The sequence below is a fragment of the Pongo abelii genome, chromosome 2 (assembly GCF_028885655.2).
Source record: "Pongo abelii isolate AG06213 chromosome 2, NHGRI_mPonAbe1-v2.0_pri, whole genome shotgun sequence".
NCBI lineage: Eukaryota > Metazoa > Chordata > Mammalia > Primates > Hominidae > Pongo > Pongo abelii.
In genome coordinates, this window is record NC_085928.1 from 115876778 (window position 1) to 115904131 (window position 27354).

The window sequence follows — 27354 nt, forward strand, 5'->3', positions numbered from 1 at the left end:
GGCCAGCTGGGATAGGATCCTTCTTAGGACCTAGGGCTTCTTCACCAGGCCTTGGATGGAGAAGATTGGAGAGGGTATGGAAGTGCTTGGACGTAGGACATCTGCCTCTCTGGTCTTTGTCCATCCCACAGGGCCACTGCAAGACTCAGAATGGAATTTCTCAGGTCCAAGGGTGGGGCAGACTGGGGTCCCAATCCACACCCAGAAATGACACAAAGTCCAGGTAAGTCAGAGCCAGAGGCCAGGGGAGTGGCTGAAACCACTCACGGTAAGAGCATTATAGAATCCCAGAAAGGACTTGGAGGCTCGCCTCATCCTTCTTTAGAGATGAGGAGCTGAGGTGCAGAGGAGGGGACCCCAGGATCAGCACCTGAGCAAGGACCAAGCCAGGGTCTTAACCTTTCTCTACCAGTTGAGCGAAGCCCATCTCAGAAGCACATATTTTGAGACAAAATAAAACACATAGGATTAAAAAGGAAACCAGCTATATTGAAATACAGCTATCGGAACACAGAAACCAACTTTTGATAGAGTAGTATATGTCTTTATTCATGTTTTAAATATTAAGGTCTAGCAGCAAATCTAAGTGCTATAATTTTGAAGTCGTGATGAGTATTAATGTTATTTGAGAGGCCAGCAGCAACTGTAACATGACAGGGAAATATCTGCAGTTTCTTTTGGTCACAATTTCTGCTTTGTTGCCTACATTCACAATTGAAGGAAATGCTAAATTTGAATTAGAGGTTAATGAGAAGGAGATGCGGTTTCTCCCCTAAATCTCTCCACCACCCCTTCACGGAGTCTGTTAAGAAGGGCCCCTGAACTATTAATACATAGACAGGCAAAACTAATCTATGCCATTAGCAGTGAGGAGAGTGATTCCCTGGGCAAAGGAGGGTATTTAGTGACTGGAGGGCAGCCTAAGTCTGAGAGACTGGGAGCATTTTATCTCTCTGTCTGGGTGCTGGTTACCAGGTATGTTCCGTTTGTGGAAATTCTTCCATCTATACACTTACGTGCATGTAACTGCATGAATCCTTTACTTAATACAAATTAAAAACACACCTTTACTAGAACAGACATATGTGCAGGTGTAAGCTTGCACCCGCACACGCACACTGTCTCTCTCACACACACACAAACCCTTGCCAGTGTGTACCAGTGAGCCTCTGCAGATCCATGGGCGTGCATGTGTCCCCACAACCCTTGCAGGCATATGGACACAGATGGATACAGTGAGACAGAGAACACTATTTTTAGGAAGTAAGTCCAAGCAAAAGAGGTGGCTTCCCAATTTATGGAACTGATTGCTCACAGTGGAGAGGGTTGCCCTGTAAGAAGCTGCTGTCATCCAAACTGTTTTTTTTTTTTAATTTTTAAAATAAAAAGACAAATGAGTTTTATTGTTTCTGTAAAAATAATGCAAGCTCATTTTAAAGAATTCAAGCAATGAAGACAAGTATAAAGAAAATCATTTAAAATTACCCAAATTTCCATGAGCTAAGAAAAAAAAAGAAGTCCTCACTCACATGCATGGATGAGTGTTACAGATGTCTGTCTGTTCACTCAAAGATGGAAGGGAGACAGGGAAATGCTTTTATAGAGTAGAAACCTACTCCCTCATCTGCTGTTTTTAACAAAGATGTTCCTTTAACTTTACTTGAATTAAACAAGAAAAAGACACAGAGTGGCTCTTAACGTGTGGGTCCTGGGACCTCTGTCCTGCCTCCCTTCACAAATTTCATTCCACACTTCCCCAGGGACGAGAGGTGCCCTTTTGAGGCCTGAGTGTGTTGTGTTTGCTCACTATTTACCTGTCTTTTGGCCAGGTGCCTGCTTCACAGCAATCCAGGGTTCAGGGCTGTGGCCCCAAAGTCCAGGCCGTTTGCCAGCCATGTGCAGGGGTTGGTACGGCAGCAGCTCATTGGGGTCATCGGTGACATGTTTTGCAGAAGTGTAAGCTCAAGGCAAAGCTGACCCTCGTGAGGGAAAAGGATTCTGTTCTGGCAGAGATGTCCAACAGGTGTCCACCGTGCCCTCTTGAACGGGTGCCCACCATTCCCCGGTTTGATGTGGTCATTAGCGATGCAGCCTCCCGGCTTGGTGTCACAGTCAGGAGCTGCTCCGGCCACATCCTGTTTTGGTGGGGCAGTTGGGACTGCATTCTTCTGCCTCGGTGTCATAGGCAGAGTGTGTTCACACCAGGTTCTGGATTGTTTGAGGCCACCAGGGGCCACATTCTCCCGGTTTGGCGTCACATGCCTGTGCCGGCTGGATGTCCTCGCTGATGAGTGGTCACCGTTTTCCAGTTCTGCTGTCACTTGAGATCAGCATTCATTTGTTCACATTTGGGAGGAGGGGAGCAGGGAGCAGTGTGAGGAGCCAGAGATACTCCATCAGCTCTTCCCATTTTTCTTTTTGCAGTATGATTCAATTTATTACTAGAATTTTATTTGGTTATTACAAAATCTGTAAGCATGTATGTATTTTTAAAGGGGATGGGGGAGATGGAAGGCAGAGTTATCTTCGGGTTACCTAAAGTGCCAGACTAATTTTGACCTTTCCAAGGAAGGGAAATAGCTCAGATGGGCAAGGGAGGCATTGCCCATTTTTTGAGCCAGATTGTTTCGGAAGGTTTCTGCACCCTGGGGATTTCCTTGGGAGCCCCTCTGCAGGGGCTCCACCACAGCTATGTACACTAGGGTGCCAACATCTGGATGACAACTCCAAGCTGAGAAATGTCTCAAGCGATGACAGTTAAGAAACCAAAAGATGCAAGTGTTTCCTGTTGTGTGGAATGGGGCAAGAAGAAGGTGCTTGGATGACACAGTCACTCTTGCCTGCTTGAATTCAGACATGCTTGTTAGGAGGGGAAAGGGGAGGTGACCCTGCTGCCTGTCTACATGCATGCCCCGTAGCCTGGGAGGCTTTGGGTTTACCCAGGCCAGTGTTGCCCAGGTGTGCCTGTGGAGGTGTTGGCATCCTGGGGTCTGGAGCCTCTCTGCAAATGGTGTCCCTCCCTCCACCAGCACAGCCACCTCCAGGAGGTCTGCCCACCCTGCCCTCTGTCCCTGGGCATAGCATCAGGCCCATTGTCTGTTTCTTCCAGCTTCCCCACAGGCAACGTGAGGAGAGCCTGTGCCCAGAAGCAGGATGAGAAGATGGCAAACTTCCTGTTACCTCGGGGCACCAGCAGCTTCCGCAGGTTCACACGGGAGTCCCTGGCAGCCATTGAGAAGCGCATGGTGGAGAAGCAAGCCCGCGGCTCAACCACCTTGCAGGAGAGCCGAGAGGGGCTGCCTGAGGAGGAGGCTCCCCGGCCCCAGCTGGACCTGCAGGCCTCTAAAAAGCTGCCAGATCTCTATGGCAATCCACCCCGAGAGCTCATCGGAGAGCCCCTGGAGGACCTGGACCCCTTCTATAGCACCCAAAAGGTGACTACCACCCACCTCCAGCCCTGTCTACCCTTCTGTGCAACTCCCTTGTCAATGGAGCAGAGGGGGAAGAGGGCCTGGCCTCCATATGGGGCTCTGTTTAGGGTGGCTCACGAGGCTTTGGGGGAATGAGTCACTGGTGATCTATATTCCAATCACCTTAATTTTGGAATTCTGGAATAAAAACAGGAATTACGCAGCCTGGGATGCTGGTTTGGTGTAATGAAGAAGAGAGGGTAGCCTCAGGGAAAACACGCCTCCTGTGACTACCTTCTTTGGGAATTACGTGTGGTTAGATTTTCACCCCTGAAGGACTCCTCCCCGTTGTGTGGTGTGTGTGTGAATTGGAGTCAAGCCCCGAGTTCTGGCCTGCATTTGGGCCCTGCCTGAGTTTGGGCCACAGAGCATAGCATGTGGTCCTTTCTCCTTAATGGGGACAGCATGTAGCCCCCACACCCACGAACTATGCATGGCTATGCTGGCTGGCTCAGGCCACAGCCACAGCAGCAGTTCCCTGAGCTTTGAGGGCTGGCCACGGGACCAAGAAGTCCAGTGGAAAGTCTGAGAGGGATGGAGAGGGCAGTGATCACTGGGGGATTTTTGGGGGAGGGTGGCGCGTGATGTTCTGCATTGTCCCTTCTGATCATAGGGAAGGGAAGTGGCTTTTGTCCACTAGGGCAGGGAGACTCAGGCTTCCTCCTAGCATGGCTCCAACCCAAGAGGTAACTGCCCCTGTCTGAATCCCCTGCCCTGGCCTCCCTCCTCCGGATCTCAGGCCCATTTGTGCCCCATCCCTGAACCCCACCACACACAGAGCTCCCACAGAGGCTTGGTCTCCAAGCTACCCACACTTCTGGGCCTTACTTCCAGAGGAAGGTGGATTTGAATTTGGGGGAGGTCTTTTTCCCAGAAGGCTGAGTATGAGGAAGACAGTGGCCAGGCACAGTACTGCAGTCAGCACCAGGCTGAGGAAGCTCATGGGGGTCAGACAGGGCTGGTGTGGCCAGTGCGAGAATGTGACTACAAGGGTGTGTGACTGTGGTTTAAGACCAAGAGCCTGGGGATGCTCTTTGGTCTTAAAGACGCGCCTGGGGCGCGTCTTTGGGTGTGCATGCATGCATTGGATGTGTGAGTGGTTGTGCATGTGAAGTAAAAGCCCACCCAGTCCACATAAACAGGTGGGGGAGGAGGCCTTGAACTTGGTCCTGCTCCCAAGCCCCCAGCTGAACTTTCCCTTGGTTCAAGTGACTCCAGTGGAGTGCAGGCCAGGTTGGGGCCACAGCTGGAGTCAGAATGAGGCTGGAAGGTGGGCTTAGTCAAGGTGGGCGGGCCTAGGTCCTGGTTGGTTGGAGATGGAAGTAGGAATTGGGGTTGGGGTTAAGGCCACAGCTGGTAGTGTGAGTCAAGCTTATGGGGAGAGGATGAGTGGCGATTAGGCTGAAGTTAGCTGGGACAGGCAGGCTCCACGGCAGGTGGACCCGACTGAGGTTGAGGTCAAGACTGGACTGGGCTTTTGGGGGCTGGTGGCAGCTGAGCCTGTGAGAGGTCAGGGACACCATCTCTTCTGTCCTTGGGTCTGGGAATGCTTGAACAGCAGCTCCAGGGATGATTCCGGACTCTCACTTTCTGTTTCCACTTGTTGATCCCTGGCCACGCTGCCTGCAGCCCCACAAGGCAATGGAGGCACCACAACAGAACTTTTGGTCCTAATCTATCCAGTCAGCTTGTCTCCCCAGACCAGATTGGGTAGAACCTTGTCCCACCAGCTCATTCGGCAGACCAGTGGACTCACTGCCTTGCCCATGGGTGGAAGTGAGGGAGGTCTCAGGGGAATGTCAGGTTGTGACATTCCCCTAGACCTCTGTGAGGCCACAGAGCTGTGACCACCACACACCGGGGCAGGTGGGGAGGCACAGCTCTCCTCAAGGGCTGCTTGGGCACCTGATGTGCATGTGTCTCAGCATTCAGCTCTCATTGCCCGCTCCTGTGCCCCATTGTGCTGTGTAGAAAGGATCTTCCAGAAGCTCAGGGAGGGGTTGCATTGCACTGTTCATGATCCTCTGGAGGGAGGCAGTAGGCTGTGTCCTGTGGGATGGGGCTGACATTTGTCCTGGACTCCAGGAGACAGGGTCCCAAGAAAAGCTCTCTCAGGGGACTGCTTCTGCATTTTCATTTTCCCTTCTCCTCACCCGTAAGTCCTCCCTGCTGACGCAGCTTCCCTATCATGCCCTCCCACCCAGTGGGCCTGGCAGGGACCCCATGCAGGGTGAGGAGGGGTCAGCTAAGGGAGAAGGGGAGGGAGGAGGTATTCCCAGGTCTGCTGAGCCTCTGCTGTGACAACAGCTGGGCAAGGACTGTAAAAGCTCCCTTCTTTTTGTGACTATAATTTTGAAACTAAATTTCAACCAACCTGACATTCCGCTGAGACCTCCCTCACCTCCACCCATAGGCAAGGCAGTGAGTCTACTGACCTGCCAAATGTGCTGGCAGACTCCCTTCCCCCGTCCTCCCTCAGCCCCTCTCCTCCTCCTCCCACCCCACCCCTCAGCCACAGTCCAAGGGCTCTGAGCCAAAAGTTGCCCCCAAAAGCCTTTCTACACAAGGGCCTAATGCTACTGTCTGTCCCCAGACTTTCATCGTACTGAATAAAGGCAAGACCATCTTCCGGTTCAGTGCCACCAACGCCTTGTATGTCCTCAGTCCCTTCCACCCCATCCGGAGAGCAGCTGTGAAGATTCTGGTTCACTCATATCCTTTGCAGTTAATACCTGCTGAGTACCCCTTGGGGGCCCACGCTGGGGATGTGCACAGGGTGCTGCCCCCACCCCACCTCCATTCTAGTTTAGGAGTGAGAGTGGTGCTGATTCCCTGCTGGTCCTAAGACAAACGCATAGTCATGACCTGGGAGCTGGTTGGAAATGAAGAATCTCTGACCCTCCTCCAGGACTGCCAAGTCAGCATCTGCATTTTCATTTGATCCCCAGGGGATTCTTGGGCACATGAAAGTTTGAGAAACCCTCTTCTGATTCTCAGGAAAACATTCTAGAAGCTAAGCTACTGAGGATCCCAGAAGAAATGACATCTGTCAGGCTCTGATATTGGCTCCAAATATCCCTTCCCACCACACCCCCTTGGTCCGTCCTCCTCCCCACCCACTTGCAGGGACCTTCAAGCAGGTCACCAGAACTCAGCCAAGGAAAAACCATTTCCCAATAAAGAGGCCTCTAGTTTATTCACATGTGGGCATCTTTTGAGGGTGGCAGCACTTGCTTTTTGATTAGGCGTTGACAAAATGTTTGCAGTTTCAGAGTATCTCAAAGAACTCTAGTTAGCGTTAAATTATATAAACCACAGCTGAAAAAAGCTCCAGCCTGCAGAGGAGAGCCATTGGAGTGATGCAGCGTAATGAGGGACTTACCGGGCTTGGGCCTGAGAGGGGCATCATTTGGGCAGCACACGGCATGGGGCGCCAGCACCTAATCACTCTGTTCTCTGGACTTCAGAGAAGGGGCCCCATAGATGGAGCCTTCCGGGAGGGTGGTGCCAGCTGCAGTCAGAGGCATGAGTATTTCACTGCGAGGGCTTGGGCAGGCCTCCCTTTGGCCAGTGGCAACCAAGGTGAGTGCACACATGCAGGTGGCTCTGCTGTTCATCTAAGCGATGCTGCTAGGCTCAGCAGTGCGACTGATTGTGGGTCTAGTGGGCTGGCCCCACAGAGCTCCCCGAGGTCCCCTTCAGCCCCTTCTCTGAATGGACTTTTTTGAGGCCAAGACAAAGACTTCACTCACTAACCTCTGGCCAAGGCAGGAGGCATCAGGATTACAGATACCTAGTGAGGGACTAAGTAACCAGGACTGAGGCTGGCAGGTCAGGAGCTTTTCCTGTCCTGGCAGGGATGGGGGATGCTCCTCCTATGGCTCCACTTTCTTCCCACCTGTGCCCAGTGCCTGATCCTGACCCCAGGGGTTAATTGGAGGGGTATGCACGGCAAGTGGTGTCTGCATGCAGATGTGCAGTAAAATGCATGCGTCCAACCACGTGTCTGCTCTCCAGCCTACCCCTGCCTTTCTGGTGGGGTTCATGAGACAACCCCACATGCAAACCATGGCTGTGGCGTGAGCAAAGTGGGAGGCAGACACCGTGGAGAGGGACCGTATGTAGCGAGCAGCCTGCCATTCACAGCTGCATCTTATTTTGTGGGGCAAGTGTGGGTCTAGATTTCATCTTGAGCCATCCTGAGTTCCCTGTAGGTGTCAGGCTCTTTGCTAGGCACGCTGGGGTATTGAGCCGAATAAGACCCCGTCTGGGCCCCTTGGGAATTTTATAGTCCCCTAAAAGTGATAAGGCAGCTTCGCAAATAGTTATCCTTTCTGCCAGAGTGTGGTCACAGCCTGGTAAGAAGAACAGAGCAGCAGGAGGAGGAAAAACCAGCTTTTCTTGCTGTGAGCCTGTCTCCGGCCTCACTCCGGGGGCGTGGCCTCTCTAACAGCATCCTCCAGCTCTCACCTGGGGCTTCTCCTCCAGGTATCTAACCAACCCAGCACTGTTTGGCAGCCACAGAAGCCCTCAGGGATGTAGCAGAAGCTCCAGAGCTCCTGCAAGGTGCTGAGCTGGGTCGTGGGGCAAATGAAAGGTCAGGGAGGCAGGTGGGCAAGGGAGGAAGTGGGGGGCCCTCGAGTGCCTAGCCTGGCCAGACTGTCCATTGAGCAATGGCTCTGAGGCTGTGAGGTGCTGCTTCCACCTGGAAAAACTGGCCCTGAGGGCTCAGAGCCAGCCTCTATCCCCCAGGACAGCTGCCCCAGGGAAGTGTCAAGCATCAGTGAGGACCTGTACTGGGTTCCCAGTGGCTGCCTTGACACTGCTGCTGCCTGGGGATGGGAGCACATTGCTGGACCTCGACAGCGCCACTTAGTGGGCTCAGTGGGCACTGGGGGGAAGAAGAGGCCTAGATTTGTGGGGTTTGGGAGCAGCCCCTCAGCAACACTGTTGAGCCTTGACATTGAGTATGGTGTGTGGACCAGTAGCATCAGCTTCACCAGGATGTTGTAGGAGTGGCCGAATCTTGGGTCTCACCCCAGAACCTGTGTTTTAGCAAGGTCCCATGTGCATGCCACCCTAGGGCAGTTGCTTCCAAATGCTAGTCTGAGGGCCACCTCAGTCTCACCTGGGAAGTTTGTAAAAATGCAAATTCTTAGCTCTTTCCAGACCAGAATCACCAGTGTGAGGTCTAGAAATCTATAAGTGCTCCATGAATTTTTTTTAACTTGAGGTATACTACTTCATATACCATAAAATTTATCTTTTTATCTTTTTCTTTATTTATTTATTTTTTCTTTTTTTGGAGACGGCGTCTCACTCTGCTGCCCAGGCTGGAGTGCAGTGGCACAATCTCGGCTCACTGCAACCTCTGCCTCCTGGGTTCAAGCGATTCCCTGCCTCAGCCTCCTGAGTAGCTGGGATTACAGGCACCCACCACCACGCCCGGCTAATTTTTGTATTTTTAGTAAAGATGGGGTTTCACCATCTTGGCCATGCTGGTCTTGAACTCCTGACCTCATGATCCACCCGCCTTGGCCTCCCAAAGTGCTGGGATTACAGGCATAAGCCACCGCACCCAGCCAAAATTTACTGTTTTTAAGTGCACAGTTCAGTGGTTTTTAGTATATTCATAAGGTTATGCAACCATCACCACTATTTCCAGAACATTTGCACCACCCCAAAAGAAATCCTGTGCCCATTATCAGTCACTATGCATTTCTAAGGAACATCAGATCTCATGTTTTGAATGGTGAACTTTTGCTCTGCTTAAATTTTTATACTCATTCAAACATCTAAGTTCCACATGTGCAAAGTTCTGTGCTACACCATTTGAGAATGGTAAGTGGGGCAAAGACAAACTTAAAAGTGGGCAGGAATGCAGCCTGGTGAGAAAACCTGCTCACTCGTGACAATCCAAGAGCTCATAGACCGTAGCAAGTGTGCGGTGATTCCACTTGGCCTTGTTCTTGGCTCCATGCTTGCAGTGTATCTCTGGGAAGTTACCAAAAAGTAAATATGGGCATGTGGAATGATTTTTTTATATGTATTTTTGTTATAATCCTGCAGAATGTGTTCCTGCCAGGATTAAATAAAAGAAACCAACTGAACTCCATATCCTACCACAGTCACATTCAGAGAGGCCTCACACACACACCGAGAAGCATTTTGCCTTCCTGGTGTACAGGATCTGTGCACAAAATCCTCCCACGTTCCTCTACCAGATTCAAATGGGCAATCAAACCACATGTCTGTGGTGTATGTGTGTGTGCATGTTGATTTAATAGCACAAACACATGAAAATACCCCTCCACAGTTAATTACCTTTTCTTTGGGAGTTTTTTTTTTTTTTTTTTTTTTGACTCCCTGGGATCTGAAGACTTAGGCAGCCCAAGTGTCAGGCATTCCCCACAACTCAGGCACTCCTTGCTGGCATTTTAATCACGAGGCTAGGAGTGGGTGTTTAGGGACAATGACATGACAAGATTGAAGATGTTCAGCTGAGCATAGACCTGGAGAGCTGGCCTTTGCCTCAGCCCACACAAGGGACCAGCTCAATCATCAGCCTGAAATTATGAGGCAGTGCAAACAGGTGTGCCCTGGCCAGGAGTTCAGTTGACTCATCTCTCTGGTGTTGGCTACATGCTGGGCACCATGGGGGACCCGGGTATGCTTTAGGCAGAGTCATATGGACTGGGTGCTCAGTCTGGGAAGGAAGAGATCTCATACATGCAGAAGAAGGATTGACAATTGTGCAAGTGCTGTCCTCAAGGCCATGGGAACCAGGCAAGGATTTTGAGCAGTGAAGTGGCAGAGAGACAAGAGCTTGCTACACATCACCCTAAGCCACTGCTGTGTCTGGAAAAGATAAAATCCCGATAGATAGCTCCTGTCATTGCCCACCATGGGACCCAGGCCCTGACTGGTGGGATCCAGAGGGCTGTGTGCCCTGGCTCTTCCCTGAGTCTGGGTGTTCAAGTCTCACTCACCTCTGTCTGGGTCCAGGCAAGTCCTGTAGTACAAGGCAGCCTGTTCACACCTCTGCTCCCTGCAACAGGGCCTGTTCCCCACTCTAAGGAGAGCTGTGAGTGGTCTCCCTAGAGCTGGAAGGGACTTGACTCCACCGAGAGGAGTCCACCACCCAGCCTTCAGCCCACGCTGCTTCACCATGACCAGCTGGGCTGACTGGTTGCTGGAGAAACCCTGGCCAGCCTTGGTGCTTATCTAAATGCCTCTTCCAGGAAGCCTTCCTGCCCAGCCCAGCCGGAGGCATGTTTGGTTTTTTCATAACATCCCATGTCAGAGCGTTTTGGGGACATGGCTCCATTGCCCCCCTGGCTCCCACTCAGGGCCAGACACACATGCTCAAGTGGGATTTCCCCTTACAAATAACAGATAATTTCCTCCCTCCTGTACGGTAGTCTCCCCACATTTGACGGTGCTCTTTACCTCGTTTGGTTTTCACACCGCCCCATGGGTGGCAGAGGCCAGGCGTGGAATAGCTTGCCTGCTTGGCATGTGAGAGCCAGAAGCAGCATGACTCATGCAGACCCTCCAGTCTGGAGGCAGGAGAGTGGACCGGGTGGCCTTGAATGTCATCTTGCAGAGGTGATGCAGCATGGGGCCTCAGAGTGGGGCCCAGATCAGGAGAACCAGGGTGCAGGCTGGCTCAGCCATTGATCAGCTTGGTACCGGGAGTACTTTCCCAGGAATGCTGTAACATTCCAACACAGTGGCTTACAGCAACGCAGATTTATCACCTTACAGCTTTAGAGGTCAGAGGTCCAAAATGGTTCTTGCTGGACTAAACTCAGGGTGTCAGCCGGGCTACACTCCTTTTGGAGGCTCTAGGGGAGAATGTGTTTCCGAGGCGTTTCCAGCTTCTGGAGGCTGCACTGGATTCTTAGTCTGTGGTCCCCTGTCATCATCAAGCCAGGAATGGCCGGTTGAATTTCACATCACAGCACTCTGCCTCTCCCTCTTTTGCTTAAAAGGACCCCTGTGATTACACTGAGTCTACCTGGATAATCTAGAATGATCTCCCCACCTCAAGATGCTTAATTTAGGGCCAGGAGCAGTGGCTGACACTTGTAATCTCAGCACTTTGGGTGGCCGAGGTGGGAGGATTGCTTGAGCCCAGGAGTTCAAGACCAGCCTAAGCAACATGGTAAGACGTGTCTACAAAAAAAAAAATTAAAAATTAGCTGGCTATGGTAGTGTGCATCTGTAGTCCTAGTTACTTAGGAGGCTGAGGCGAGAGGATCTCTTGAGCCTAAGAGTTCAAGACTGCGGTAAGCTATGGTAATACCATTGCACTCCAGCCCCAGTGACAGAGCTAGACCCTGTCTTGCGGAGGCCAGGGGAGATCCTTAATTTAGTCACATCTGCATGGTCTCATTTTGTCATACAAATTAGCATATTCACAGTTTCCGGGGATTCCTCCATGGCCACCTTGGGGATGGTGGGGGCATTATTCTGCCTTCCACAGTGACCTTCAACTTAACCTCTTTGTGCCTCAGTCTTCTCATCACCTAAAATGGAAACAAAGTCCGCACCACGTATGGTTGTTGGGAAAACTGAATTCGCTGATGGACACGGAGAGCAAATTCTGGTACCTAGGAAGGGCTCAGTAAATATTTACTCTTAGCATCATTGCTTGCATATTTCAGGAGTCACCTGGGCTCCTCAGTAGATGATTAGCAGTAGATCCATGGGGATGAATAAAGACTGGTTGGGGGACTTGTTAACCATCTGCCTAGTGAGGAAAGCCTTGGCACATACCCCGTGTGTGGGCAGTGTGTGTGTGTGTGTGTGTGTGTGTGTTTAAGGGAGAAGGGGTACTGATACTGAGATGATTATCTGATCCTGCCTTGAAAGCTGGAGAGGGATATAAGCCTGGCACTGGAGACCCTCACACAGGCAGAGGGCTGGGCAGATACCAAACTGACGGAGGGACCCCAGGGCCTGAAGTGATGCCTTCTGGTCAGGGAGAAATCAAGGCTTCCTGGAGCCATGGCATCAGAGCCGAGCAGTCCTGTTGGCTCAGTCCTTCTTTGACTAAGGGAGATTCCCAAAGCCTAATTCCCTCTCGTCCCAGATGAGAAACTAGATAATTATAAACTGGAAGCTGGTTTGAGATGCTGATTTCCTGATTGCCTGACTCCCTAGAAGAGGACTGGCGGCACGGAGGGCATCTACCTGGTTAGATTCCTGAGAGGCATCCCCACTGTCCCCAGCTGGGGCAGTCGGCACCGCAGCCAGGCCTGGTCTGTGCTCTGACTGCACTGGCCTCCCCGTCGGGCGAGGTGGAGCTATGCTAAGGAGGAAAGAGGCAGCCCCTGGAGCTCAATTACCGCAGCTCCTGGGCCTCCCGTGGGAATAACCAGTTTGGCAGCTGTGCATACGGGGCTGAGGCCGGGCATGGTGTTGAGCGCTTGGGGGCAGCCATAGGGAGTGGAAGGCCCAGCCTCTCCTCTGGGGCTGGGTAGGGATTTGTGAGAGAAGCACAGTGTCCCTGCTCTAGGCCAGGCCCCCAGGGGTGCCCCAGCCTACAGGAGGCCCAGAGTCTGCCCCCTTCTTCCTCTGCAGTCCTTGCAGAGGTGGAGGAGGGCAGTCGGAGCTTTGTCTAGCCTGAAGCAGCAGCTAGGAATTGTAGCCAGAGTCAGGCTCAGAGAAGTCCCGGGCAGTTCAGTTCAAGGCCAGGAACCCACAAGTAGACCTGAAGCACAGCTCTGGCATTTGAAGCGCTGCCTTGTGATGGGAGACAGATGGACATTGCCGTTCAGTGAGCCACCAGGGCTAAAAGAGGGGTGCCCGAAGCCCGCAGGGCACAGAGGCAGCACCGTGTTACCAGAAAGACAGGACAGGCTGCTGGGGAGTTGGGTGGGGTCCTGCTGAGGGGCTCCTGCAGGGTGAGAAGGAGATTCCCAGGTGGAGCAGAGGGCTAGCTTGAAGACTAGGTGCACAGGCAGGAAGCAGCCAGAGGAGTGGTCCCCTGCCTCCCCAGGGGTAGCAGGCCCTGGCCAGGCGTGCAGTTGTTTGGCAGCAGAGCATTCTGCAGAGAACTTCTAGACAAAGCCTGGCCTGGGCTGCTCCCCTAGAAGTGGGGGAGGGAACTCAGAGCCCTGCCACTCTGGCCTTGCCCTCCCCTGAGGAGCAATTTATAAATGCCCATTTCTCTCCTATGTGACTGAGGACAGGGCCCCTCACCTGACTGCGGTTAAAAGCCTTTGAGGTCTGGGGCCCACCTCTCCTGCCTTCCCTCCACATGATATCCTACCAGCAGTGTGGTTTCAGGTCTCTGGTGCCTATTAGGTGTCATGAAGCAGGCCAGGGGGCCAGCTGCAAGTGCCGGGGAAGGGACAGAGACCAGCCTGGGTGGAGGGGGGTTGGCATGGACTGGTCACAACCCCAATGTGTCTCCTTGGAGACCCTGTTTATTGTCTGGTAGCACTGGCCTGGCAGTGATGACCCCCAGGGGCAGGACCCCCCAGCGGTGGTGGCGTGGCCGGCCCATACTGCTCAGCTTTCCTTGACCCCACGCACGCTCTTCAGCATGCTCATCATGTGCACCATCCTCACCAACTGCGTGTTCATGGCCCAGCACGACCCTCCACCCTGGACCAAGTATGTCGAGTGAGTATCTTCAGGGCCTCTTCTCCACGTGGCCCCCTCCCTTCCTTTCTATTCCATGCCATGGCTCCTGAAGCTGCCCCGGAAGGGGGGCTGTGTCCAGGCCCAGGAACTTACCCACGGCGGTGGGGCAGCCCTTGGCTCAGCTTCTACCCTCTTTTGCCTTTCCCAGTCCTGCCAACTTCTGGCATTAATTTGAGTTGTGCCTTCTCGGGAGGAAGCTTTCCAGAGTGGCAAAGTAGGAAGTTTCTCCCTGTCCTGCCTAAAGAGGAATGATGACATTGGAGAAAGCTCTGAAATAATAATAATTTATTGAGCATTTTGTACATGCCAGGCACTGTCATAAGAGCAATAAGCATCATCTCCTTTAACCCTCATGGCCACCCAGTAGGGTGGGTGCAGCCACCTTCCCCATTGCACAGATGAGACTAAGAATTAGAGAAATAGCTGGCCTGATGTCATGCAGCTAGGAGGTGGGCAACTAAGAGGTACCCCAGGGCTATCCCCACTTCAGTAACACACTCTGCTGCCTTTTTTTTCCCAAGTCCTGCCTCCTATAACCATTTGCACAGTTCCAGAAACTGCTTCTGGTCTTTTCTTCCCAAACAAAAGTACCTTACCTGGAGGTTCTAAGCAGACTTGATAGGCCCTTACTGCATTTGGCTGCAGTTTTCAGGAGACCAGCAGAATGTTGAGGCAGCTCTCTTCCCAAAGCAGTCTGCCTAGTTGTTCTCCACATTCACACAGAACCTAGCAGTGCTCTCAGCTGGTACGTGCAGCTGCTCTGAATCCTGGGATGTGGTCCTCTCCCGCTCCAGCCCTGGGGGCCCCAGTCCCAGCATCCAGGCATTTTGGATTCCTCAGGCTGCCCTAGGCAGAGAGAACAGCACCCCGACTCCCATCAGCCCCATGCATTATAATATCAACACCCCTTCAAGCCCAAGGTGGACAGCTGGACCCACCCACCCTGTAAGCAGTTGAGGATTGACTGGGCCCATTGCTAGCTGCTGAGGACCCACAAACAGGGGTGAGGGTCCATGTATACTGTCCTATAGCACAGACCCTGTGGCCACTGTATACCTGTTGCATGCACAGCCCCCCAGGGCTGGGGTGAGGAGACTGGGAGGAGGTCTTCTTCCACCAAGACAACTGAGAGAGAATACAGAGAGTTCAGATGGACACATGGCAGTTACACAATAATATGGAATAAACAAATTGGACGATGGATTCGTTAGCCAGATGTTTAGAGCAAAGTTCCATCCCCAACTCCAGCTCTGCCATGGGGGCATTGCAGAGAGCCCCGTTTGATGGCCTCTGTTGAAGGGAGCTGTGTGGGGCTCACACCATGTAGGGAACCTGGAGAACCTGGCCTGCTCAGGCCTCCCTGAGAAACCCCACCGGCCTCTCTTGCCCAGGTACACCTTCACCGCCATTTACACCTTTGAGTCTCTGGTCAAGATTCTGGCTCGAGGCTTCTGCCTGCATGCGTTCACTTTCCTTCGGGACCCATGGAACTGGCTGGACTTCAGTGTGATTGTCATGGCGTAAGTATCTCATTTGCTGTGCTGTGCTATGCCTTGCAGGCCACACTGGGGTGGGGTGTGCACCACCCCAGGCCCTAGACCACCCCTCTCTTTCTGGCTTCCTCCCTGCAGTCCACATGCAGCTCTGCACACAGGCTGGAGGAAGGTAGGCTGGAGGCCCTGAGCTCATCCTGGTGGGGAGAGACAGCTCAGGCAGGCCTTGGTGGTCAGGCCTACTGGCTCACCTGAGGCTCCATGGCAGCCCTGGGCTCCAGAGACATCATTAAGATTCTGGTTTAGTATCCTCTGCCCTTTCCACCAAGAGAAACCAATATTTCAACCCCTGGCCCACTGCGAATGGTGACCTGGATTCCAAGATGATTAAGAATGAAATTGCAGCCAACAGAAGGAGCCTGGAGAAGTGACTAAGCATCCCCAGGAACTCACACCAGGCGCACCAGCACATCAGCTTGCTCCATCCAGAGACTGAATGTTTGGCACATTTTAAAGCACCCGGCCACTGACACAATACAGTGGATCCTCCACCAGCCAGAGAAGTAGGCTACATGGGGATGGCTTAGCCCATTTTATGGGTGAGAAAATGGATGCCAAGGACACACAGGGGGCCTGCCAGAAAGTGAACGTGACCCCCGGCCTGCTGCAGCCCAGGCTGAGGCCCCGCCTCTTTGCCTATAGAAGAAACCCTTGCTGAGGGGTCAGTGTTGAGGCTGCACTCCACCCTGGAAGTATCAGGGAACAGATGCTGGGTTCTGATGGGACATCTGCAGAAGTCGTGTTCAGAGGCTCAACCATCAAAGGCGTTTTGAAGGCTGAGTGCGGTGGCTCACGCCTTTAATTCCAACACTTTGGGAGGCCGAGGTGAGCAGATTGCTTGAGCTCAAGAGTTCAAGACTAGCCTGGGCAACATAGCGAGCCCCATGTTTATGAAAAACACAAGAATTAGCTGGGCGTGGTGGCACACACCTGCAGTCTCAGCTACTTGGGAGGATCACTTGAACCCATGAAGTCAAGGCTGCAGTGAGCTGTGATCACATCACTGCACTCCAGCCTGGGCAACAGAGCAAGACTGCCTCAAAAAAAAGAAAAAAGAAAAAGGCCTTTCTGAAGCAGAGGACCTAGTGTGTGCAGGGCTGAGCACTGCATCTCAGCAAGGAGCAGAGCTGGTGAGGCTCATACCCCCTGCCCTTGCAAACCCTCAGTTTCCTGACATGTGAAAGATAGTGTTGGGTGCTGTGGTATCAGAAGCTCAATTCAGCTCTCACTTTCTAGGATGCTTGGAATCCCTGAATCTACCTATTGAAGACAGGCTTTAACCCCAGACATGAGCAGCCCTGAGCTCAGCCATGCTGTCAGGGAGAGAGGACAAAGAGGGAAACTATACCCTGGTGAATGGGGTCTAGACGGAGAACCTGGTAGTGGGAAAATGCAACAGAATCTCTGTTTCTAGGTACACTATTTGTAAGCCAACTCTAGCCCTCCATTTTACAAGTGGGAAAACTGGCTCCGAGAGACAATACCACTTACTTGCCCCAAACCCAGTATGGATTTAGGCCTGGGTGGAGTTGAGCGAGCAAGGAAAGAGTGGTGGGAGAGGAAGTTGCAGAGTAGTGGGATGGAGGACAGATCGTGGTAAAAGCCAGGTGTGATGGGAGTCACCGGGGTGTAAGAACAGGCAGAGCTGTGACCCGCTTTACATTCTGTAGAGACTCCCCTGGCTATGGTGTGGACCACAGACTGGAGAAGGTAGAGACAGACGGAGTAGTTAGGAGGCTATATCTTGGCAGCCAGGAGAGAGAAGATAGTGACTAGAACCAAGGACCAAGTGGAAGAGGGGAGCACCTGGTCAGATTCTGGACATACTTTGCAGGTAGGGCTGATGGGAGGCCCCCCAAGGTGGTTTTTGGTTTGAGCAGCTGGTGGCTGGACGGTGTTCCCATTGGTTGAAATGGAAAATTGGAGAGAGCGACACTGGCTGAAGTAGGAAGAAAATCAAAAGTCCTGTTTGGGATGTATGACATTTGTAAGCACCCAGGGTGAGATATTGAGTAGGCAACTGGATATTCCAGTCTAGGGTTCAAGAAAGAGCTCCAAGGTGGAAGTGTAAATTTAGAAGCTATGGGGATACAGATGGTATTTAAAGCCAGGAGACCAGATGAGATCACCTAGGCATGAGTGTAGCCTGTAGCCTGAATGTACTGTGGGATGCCCCAACATCTCATCTGGAGGCCAAGAGAGAAGGCTGGAGGGCAGAGGCAAATCAGGAGACAGCAGTGTCTGGGAAGGAATGTGATTCCACTGGAAACCCACCACCGGGAGGTTGGGGAAGGTGACGACTAAGAATGGACTATTGGATTTGACAGAGGGGGAAGGTCACTGGTGCCCTTGACAAGAGAGGTTCCAGTGGAGGAAAAGGACATGCACCTGGTTAAGGAGGGTTCAAGAGAGAGTGGGAGGAGAGGAGGTGTGGCAAGTAGAGACATCTGTTTTGTGGGGCTTGCTATAAAATGGGACTGAAAATGGTGTGGTGGTCAGCGCGGAATGTGGGTCAATCAAGGGAGGGCTTTTAAAGAAGGGGGGTATCTTTGCAGGCTGGTGGAAATGATCCAGTAGAGAGAGAATGCTAGATGATGTAGATGAGCAAGGGGATTGCAGGACAAAGCCCCTGAGCTGGCCCAAGAGGGTGGGAATCCAGTGCCAAGGGGGAGCATCGACCTGAAGAATGGGGAAGGCAGAATTTCAGGTGGAGATGGAGGTAGATTGATAGAGCGGATGATGAAAGGAAAGAAATTTCTCTTCTGATTGCTTCTATTTTCCCAGTGAAATAAGAAGCTTGATCATCAGCTGAGAACAGAGTGGGGAGGCACATCTGAGGTTTCAGAGAGAGGGAGAACTTTTCATGTCACAGCCGAGGAGGTTGCACTGACTTGGGAATGGAGTAGGGTTGCCAGGCTGGGCCCTGGGGTGCTCTGTAGTTGGGAAGCAGTAATCCACGGTGTCCTGAGCCTGGGTGTCATAGGAAGGAAGGTGGCTTCGGGCAGGAGAGGATACACCGTCTGCCTGAGCCTTTCCTAGCTCCCCAACCTGGAGCCTGGGCAAGACAGTGTCACCACAGAGGCAGCCCCAGATCCCAGGAAAAGTCATTGCCCTGGGCCAAGCTTTGGCTCAGGCTGTGTCTCTGGGAGATGCTCTGAGCAACCTCAGACCCTTAACAAGTCCTCCTGCCCTGTCTCCTGGGAGAATCCTGGTTTCATTCCCAAACTGCTTCTTTCACTGGGAGTCACAAAGCAGGTGTGCCTTCCTCACGGAAACCTGCTTGCCTTCGCTGTGTGCCAGGGCCAGGGCTGACAAGGCAGAACTCGGCCTCAGAAGTTCAGACACTCTCCACGTTTCCAAGCATCTCACAGAAATGGCACATCCACTTCCCGTAGGGCTGTGTGACCTATTGGCACATCAGCTGTGGGCCCTTGGCTGGCCTGGCCTGGCAGCTTTGATTGACGGATATTCTGGCTTTGAAATGCATTCTCTTAGAGATGCAATGGTTCAGTAACAAGGAACTCTAGGATGATCAAAGGAGACTTGAGTGAAGGGAAACATTCCATTCAGTGAAATCCTCCATCTGACCTCCATTACACAGTTGGAGAAAGTGAGGCTCACAGAGAACCTAGCACTTGCCCAAAGTTATAGACTGAATCAGAAGCAATGCTGAGACTAAAACCAAGTCTCCCAACCCTAACCATGGGATAGATGGGAGAGGCACCCCAAGTCTGATGTTTCTGCTGGGGTGATCCTCCACCCCACTGATTTAGAGGCTGTGGGAGGGTCTGGGGCAGGGTGCTGGGAAGCCTGCCAGGCTCAGCTTGCAGCCCTCCAGCCAGAGCTCTTCCTGTGGCCCCACTCACAGAAGGGCATTACCTGCTAGTTAGCATAGCCTGCCACCTTCTGGGGTTGTTATGGAAACCAAACCTGGAGGGGAAGGGAGGGAGGGCAGAGAGGAGGGTGGCAATTCCTGCAGTCACTAACGGCGTGGGCTTCACCATCTCAAGATAAGGGCGGGGCAGGAAGAAGGCTTCCCTGTGCTAGGGCTGGTGATGGGATAGGATTCTCACCCACCACCCTTTGCTCTTTGTGCCCCTGTCTGCTGTCCAGCTGTCTGCCCCTGGCCAGCAGCTTAGCCGTCACTGAAGCAGCAGACTGGCTTGGAGGAGGGTTTTGCCAGCCTGAGAGGGGCAAAGCTCTGACCCCTCACGTAACCCCACACTTGCCACCTCTGCAACTGGCCCTGTGTCATACCAAGCATTCCTCCAGCCCTGCCACACTCAGAGGACCCAAAAGAGGCCTCGGTGGGGATCTGGGTAGAATAAAAGAGGCAGTAGCCCACCATGTCACCAACATGGTCCCAGACATTCTACACCCTTACCCTGTAAGTCCTCTTTTAAGACTTCCTCTAACTCATGATTGCTCTCCCAGACAGACACACAGCCACCAGCTGCACTCCTATTTCCAGCCACTCAGCTGGCTTTGCAAGCCTGCCAGGAGCACAGATATGGTCCTCCCTTATTCTGTCACTAAGCTGTCCTTGTCACCTTGGGACACCAGCTGCCTAGAAGGCAGACAATGAATGGAGGCCAAGCACTGTCTCTGCTGGGGTCACTGTGCTGGGGGCAGGTTCCACCCTGGGACAGGCAAAGGCAGGCAGAATCTAAGCTAGAGATAGGCAGAGTTTTCAATGGAGACACCAGGGGACAGACTGGGTCGTAAGGGACAGGAGGGAAGCAAGGACAGTTGAAGCAAGGACAGTTGGTTCCCTCTCTGACCTGCACAGTATTCCACTCACTCCCTGTAACTAGAAGAGACAGCCTTGAAACCAGTATCCTAGGCAAGGGGAGCTGCTGTCCTCAGCCACACCCGGTAGAACAGCAGCCGGAAAAGGGGCCCAGAGCCTCCAGCAGGCCACAGCCATGGTTTCCTTGGGATGGCAAGGTCAGCAATATCCCAGGCTCAGCCAGAAAGTCCTGTGGCAGCACCATGTCTGGAGAGAGACCGAGAGAAGAATGTGGGACAGAGCCCTGAGGGTCTGAGCCGTTGTGGAGAACGGAATAGCTCTCAGAAGTTGAGAGGGACCTTGGATCAAATTAACAGGCGTATATGGGCCAGAACAAGCATGGTGACTTCTGCTTCCCAGCAGATGATGGGACTGCATCTGACTGCCACACTGGAGAAAGTTGTACATGCTGAAGTGAATACAGGAGACGGAATGGAAACCACACCACAGAAAGGGTCTGGTGTCGCCAGAGGAAAGCAAGCTCTGGCGGTGTGTCTGCTGACGTCCCATCTGTGTAGGGCTTTGTGAGAAAGGAGAGATCAGCATGGTGCATAGGACCATGTGAAGATGGAAGGGCTCCTCCAGTGGACATAGAGAAAGCTGGTGTCAGCCCAGTGTCAATTAGAGCCGGACCTGTGGACCCCAGGGCATTAAGCCCCTTGACTCAGCTGGCCAAGTTCTCTCCTGTAGATATTCAAAGCCTGAAGGGGAATTGGGAAGCTGGGAGCAGACTGGAAGGGCCTGGAGGTCCAGACCGCCCAGCAGAGTGAGTCTGGCAACAGTGCCAGCCCACCCTTGCACTCACCCAGAGCCACAGGGCTGACGTCCTGTGTCTGACATCACTCAGACACCTGCATCAGACGCACTTGGTTAAACATCAGACATCCCGAGTCCACTGTCCTTTGTTAAACACCAGACACCTTCAGTTAAATGTCACATACCCTGGATGCAAAGCCTTTGATTAAATGTCACAAGTCACTTGCCACTGTCCCAATGGCCTTGGTCACACACTGTCCGTGGTCCTTGTGGTCATGTGGCCCATACACTGCATGTCCTCATGCTCTGCTTGGGCAGGTCCCTGCCCCCAGAGACCACCTTCTTCTGTCCCTGTGGAGGCCACGGATGGGCAACTGTCCAGGTTCCAGGAGGGGGCCCACAGCCACTCTCCCTGCTGATCCTCACTCAGACCCAAGCAAGACAGACTCCAGGAAGGGCATCTCGCCTCTGGAGGCCACTCCTCCAGTGGAGACCCAGGGCCGTCCCTGGAAGATACCAAGAGTCTGGGGGTGGGACCGGTAGACTTGGGGAGGCGCTCCACTGCCTTGGGGCCCCTCATCCTGCCCTTTTCTCTTCTTGGGTTGTTCCTTGCCTGTGAGTAGTTGAAGAACAGATATTCAGGCAACCTCTCTTCCCGTCTTCCAGTGCCTCTGTCTTGGGAACTCTGTTTTTTCCAATGAGTGTTCAGGCCACCTCCACCTCGTGATTTCAGGGACTTCTGAGCCAGGCACAAACTGATCAACAGACCACAGAAGATGTGAACCAAAACTATGACCAGAAACGCACTTGCTTCCTGTATCACCTGACCTGAGCCTCCTGGAAAACAGGCTTCCCTCTTCACTCTGATGTGTCCCCAGCCCCAGACCCCACATGTGGCTTCATGTCATGGGTCCCAATGGTGTGGAGAGAGTGGCAGAGTGGTTGCCTCTTAGCACCGGTTATCCTTGGCACCATCACCAAGAGAGCCACTGGGAAGCTTGCCGTGTGGACATCCTTACGGCACTCAAGCTGAAGTCCTGTGTTAGGAGGGTTGAAATCCAGAAGAAAACCTGAGGGAGACCCTGGGCTATCCACAGCACTGCCCCCACCCCCGTGGGAGGGGGCCAAGGGAGAGGGCTGGTCGGGGAGGGCAGGCGGCGGTTCTGCTTTGTAATTCCCAATAACTGTGGTTTGATTCTGCAGGTATGTATCAGAAAATATAAAACTAGGCAATTTGTCGGCTCTTCGAACTTTCAGAGTCCTGAGAGCTCTAAAAACTATTTCAGTTATCCCAGGTAAGATGCCCAGGTTTGCCTCTCAGATCTCAGCTACAAGTGACTCTCTCTCTGTCTTCCCCACCCCCTTTCCTCCTCTGTGTGTCTCCTATTATCGTGTTGTCATTGTCTCGTGTGTGAATTTCCCTTGTTACAGATACACAACTGAATTTGTGGACCTGGGCAATGTCTCAGCCTTACGCACCTTCCGAGTCCTCCGGGCCCTGAAAACTATATCAGTCATTTCAGGTGAAAATCAGGTTAAACACCAAGGCTAGAGGGATACGCCTGGGCCTTTCCAGCCACCTGGGAGCCAAGGCAACCCTCCAGAAGGCCCTTCGAATGTGCCTGTCACCAGAATACCTTTCCCAGGGCTCAGGTGCCAGGGGCTATTGGCAGTGGACATGCCTGTCCCCCTGGAGCCTCAGAATGGGCTTCAGCCTTCCCACCCCAGCAAAACCCACTCTCATAGACACCAGGGGGCACAGAGCACCCCACGGTGGGGCCTACATTGAACCTAAATTTTTTCCAAGATAGTGGACTGCTTTTCCAAACCACACTCAGCTATTTGAATAGCTAAAAGCTTTACATGAATTGCTTCAGCCTGAAATGTCAGCTTCTGATGAAGAAACGAAAAGAAGTGTGTTTGCAGGAACCCCCACACACACCCGGAATGAAAGAGGAAAACTCCAGCACGGTCTTTCATGACTGACTGCCTCAGCCCGCCTTGTGCCCCATCTGGTGATAGAAGTAGGGCCAGAGCCCCAGCCCCATTTTGTGAAACAAAGCGTAATCTGTGGACAGGCATCATCGGGCCTTGGTGTCTAACAGCCCTCGCTGCATGGTGCGGTAGAGGTTTAGCAAACCATGCATGGTAGCCTCAGGAAGAAATTCTCCTTGACCGATGTTGGCAATTGCACCTGGGAAATCTCCTAGGCCCAGATAACCTCTCTAGAAACCATTCCATCTATCCATCCAGGAAAACTCTGAAAAGACTTGTGATTTCTGAGCCTGGTTGTACAATGGGCCAGTGCTGAAGCTGAGTTCCACCCAGGAGACATTCCTATCCTAAGTTTGTATTCCCTCTCCCCAGACTCAAAGCTCCTCCTGTTTGGAGGAACTTGCTCTGGAGGGGCAGTGCCCAGAGGTTCCTTCCAAAAGTCTTTTCCGAAAGCAGCCACACTTAGAACTGGGTAAGCCACCTCTTTTAAAAAGACAGCTCAGCCGGGCACGGTGGCTCACATCTGTAATCCCAGCACTCTGGGAGGCCGAGGCGGGTGGATCACTTGAGGTCAGGAGTTCAAGACCAGCCTCGCCAACATGGTGAAACCCCATCTCTACTAAAAATATAAAAATTAGTTGGGCGTGGTGGTGCACGCATGTAATCCCAGCTACTTGGGAGGCTGAGGCAGGAGAATCGCTTCAGCCCAGGAGGTGGAGGTTGCAGTGAGCCGAGATCACGCTGCACTCCAGCGTGGGCAACCGAGTGAGACTCTGTCTCAAAAAAAAAAAAAAAAAAAAAAGGCGGCTGGAGATAGGTTGCATGCCATCATTCTAGGGAGGTGTGAGAGCTGACGGGAGGATCGGTTGAACCAGATGGCTACATCCACTCCTGATGTGGAACCTGGTGGCTCCCAGGCCTATGGCCTGCATTGAGCTACTGTCGCCCCCAAGGAGTCAGAAGCCCTGCTCTAAGCTCCAATAAGGAATCTGGACTCCCCCTGGTAGGGCTAGTTATCTTTCCAGAGCAGCCCCCAATTATGCTATGTTCACACTGAGCTTTCTGGCCTCTAAACCCACTATAGTATGTTCATAAGGGCCGCATCTCCCCCAGAGCTCCCACAAGTGGCCCAGACCCCTGCCAAGGGCCAGTAGCAAGGAGGCGGTCTGTTCCCGCTCAGTCCCATGGAGCCAACTGCATTGAGACAGACATCATGGGCCTTGGCACACATAGATTCAGAAACCACATAGTCTGTCCTCTAGGGCCCCAGGGACAGCCTCACAGGCACTCACCCCACCAAAGTAGACAAACACACTAACCACAGGACTTAAGGCATATTCCTGGTGTGTTTTATAAGAAAGATTTACAAAGGGAAATATTTCTCGGTCCTGGGGAAAAGGAGGAAGCCCACCAATCTCAGCCTAGCTCGGTGGGACCTCTTCACAGCTGCCAGCAACCTAGTGAGCCAGCAGGCTCTGAAAGCAGCCAATAGAAAAATGCCATGGTCGGCATTGTGGAAGGCCCTCGGGAGGAGGTGTCCTCTGAGCTGGGTCTGAAATAGCCCTAGTCCTCTCTAGACTCAGTCGCTTTTCCATAAAATGAGAGTGAAATCAGAATTGGTGGTTTCCAAGGGCTCTTCCACCCAGCCTGTTAATTCAGTGGCAGGAGGATTTCCTAGTTGATCTCCTGGGGCCAATCCCTTCCTGGGTCTTTTCAGAAAGAATCCTGCAGTTTCGTTGCAACCATTCTTGCCAGAAGTGAAATCCATCATCAATATGAGAAGTGTTCAAAGGGGTGAGTTACCCTTGGCCACTATCTCCACAGACCAGGTCAGGGGGTGCTTTGCTGGCCTTGAATGGGACACTTCAGGCCAAAGAGACCTTAGCCTAACAATTGAGGCAGAGACCAGTTTGGGTATTCGAGCTGCTGTCCATCAGTCTTCACTTGGTTCCCCTCGAGACATGCAGATCTCCAGCCCAGTAAACCCACCAAAGGGTACAGGAAGCTCTGTTACAGATGAGGAGCTCTGGACCATGAAGAACTTGTGAATCTCACCACCACCACTACTCTGGGCCCAGACCTGTGAGGTCCACCCAGTGCCCAGGCAGTTGCCAACATCTGCCAGGACGATTTCCACAAGGAAGGCTGAGTGCCTCTGAGCCCTGGGCGGGCAGCAATGTCAGTGGCACGATGGGGAGGTCATCCTCTCCCCATCTTGTGTTTGCTCACCATGGCCTCCCTGCCTGTGGGTCACAGGCCCAGCAGCAGCAGGCACAGAAGCCACAGGTGCTCCTAACACATTAACCGGCTGGACAGTGGATGGATGGAGCTTAATCTGAGATCTGGCCGCTTGGGACAGGGACATGAGGGGCAGGGCCCTGCCGCTGGCAGAGGAGCCTCCTCATTCCCCATGCTCTGCTTGCACTTGTCCTAGGACAGTCGCTAAGGGCCAGACTGGTGTCTACACATGCTTTTCTGTCATTCCGCTGTGTGGTGCTGGCTTCTGCAGGGAGCTAGGCTGTGCAACTAACAGAACACAGCCTCTCAGCTATGGGGAATGGGATGGATGGGGGTGTTTGGAGGTCCTAGAGGGACAGGGCAAGTGAGAAGATGCAATGCAGGTCAGTCCTGTTCCTGAACCTTCCCTAAAGGTGGGCCTGAGGCAACCCAGGCCCCTTAGACATCACCCACCATGACCCCGCCAGACCCTCACCCACAGCCCCCAGCACACAGCTGACCACAGCCCCCAGCCCCTACCCGACCAGACCCTGGGCCCCTAGTTTCCTCCAAACAATCCACACTCCCTGTACATCAAATAGAGCCAGCCCCAGCAGTGGGGCAGGGGGACCCCCAGCAGGAATGGCTCTATTTCGCCCCGTCTCAAGATCAAGGCTGAGGCCCTTCAATTGCCTCCATCTCCTTTTCCATGGACTACATTAAAAGGGGTAGGCCTGGCACACCTTCAGACCAGCCAAAGGGGGTCATGCTCTGCGTATGTGTTTTCTCAAGAAAGCAGCACTTTCCACACCCATGCCATATATTTGGCTGGTGGAGAGCAAAGAAGAGCAGGCTCCCTCTGAAACTACAAAGCCAGCCTAGACTCCTGCCCAGGGAAATCAGGACACAATCTCAGCTGCTGAGGAAAGTGGGGCTTGGGTCTCAAAGCCCAGGAGAAGCCTCCCTTATTCTGTCCCCACCTCTGGTTGCCTACTCTGGCCCCACCCCAGCTCAACTCAGGCCTAGCCCCCAACCAGTGGAGCACAGAGCTCAGTGCCCCTGGGTGACCCCGTGCTTGTTCTTGCCTTCCCCAGGGCTGAAGACCATCGTGGGGGCCCTGATCCAGTCTGTGAAGAAGCTGGCTGATGTGATGGTCCTCACAGTCTTCTGCCTCAGCGTCTTTGCCCTCATAGGCCTGCAGCTCTTCATGGGCAACCTAAGGCACAAGTGCGTGCGCAACTTCACGGCGCTCAATGGCACCAACGGCTCCGTGGAGGCCGACGGCTTGGTCTGGGAATCCCTGGACCTTTACCTCAGTGATCCAGGTGCGAACTTGCTCTGCAGCTGGGGAAGGCTTTGCGAGACCAGCAGAGCGGGGACACCTCCCACACAGACGTCACCAGAGGGCAGGCCTCCAGGGCTGTTCAAGCCTTGCCTGATCCCCCAGAGACCCAGACAGAGGACAGACGGGTAGCAGACTTAGGGCCTGCCTTGTGACTTCCCAGGCTAGATGGGGAGGCAATGCTTGAGAGTGGGAAGTACGGAGTTAGATGGAGGGCCAGTTGGGGGAACAGCAGCTGCAGCATTTGGAGATGGGACTGACCCTAGAGTGTTGCAATGGCAAGGTGACCAGGCTGCCCACAGAGTGTCAGCTTAGGAAAGGGGTGGACATGGAGCCAGAGTAGTTGATGAGGCTTCAGAGTGAAGCCCCACCTAGCTCGCATGGAGATTTCCCAGTTGACATCAGTGTTCCTTGCCAGGATGCTAATTCCATATTCGTGTACCCCAGAACCCTGCAAGAGGGTTGGAACAAGCCCAATGATGTGCCAAGTTGTGTGAGCCCCTCCGTTGTTTCACTGCCCCGTGGCTCACACTTCCATTCTCCAGGCTGAAGGCCAGCACCACTCTTGACTAGAGC

The 27354-nt window shown here is 53.0% G+C and overlaps 1 protein-coding gene across 1 annotated transcript in view; it reads left to right on the plus strand.

Annotated features, from left to right (window-relative positions):
- SCN5A (sodium voltage-gated channel alpha subunit 5) overlaps positions 1 to 27354 on the plus strand; it is a 103118-nt gene that overhangs the window by 13301 nt on the left and 62463 nt on the right. Inside the window, exons 2-7 of the mRNA XM_054552283.2 lie at positions 3110 to 3434; positions 6064 to 6182; positions 14016 to 14105; positions 15518 to 15646; positions 22428 to 22747; positions 26531 to 26761. Of these exons, the coding sequence (XP_054408258.2) occupies positions 3162 to 3434; positions 6064 to 6182; positions 14016 to 14105; positions 15518 to 15646; positions 22428 to 22747; positions 26531 to 26761 (1162 nt within the window). The 5' untranslated portion in view covers positions 3110 to 3161. The remainder of the gene's footprint in view (positions 1 to 3109; positions 3435 to 6063; positions 6183 to 14015; positions 14106 to 15517; positions 15647 to 22427; positions 22748 to 26530; positions 26762 to 27354) is intronic.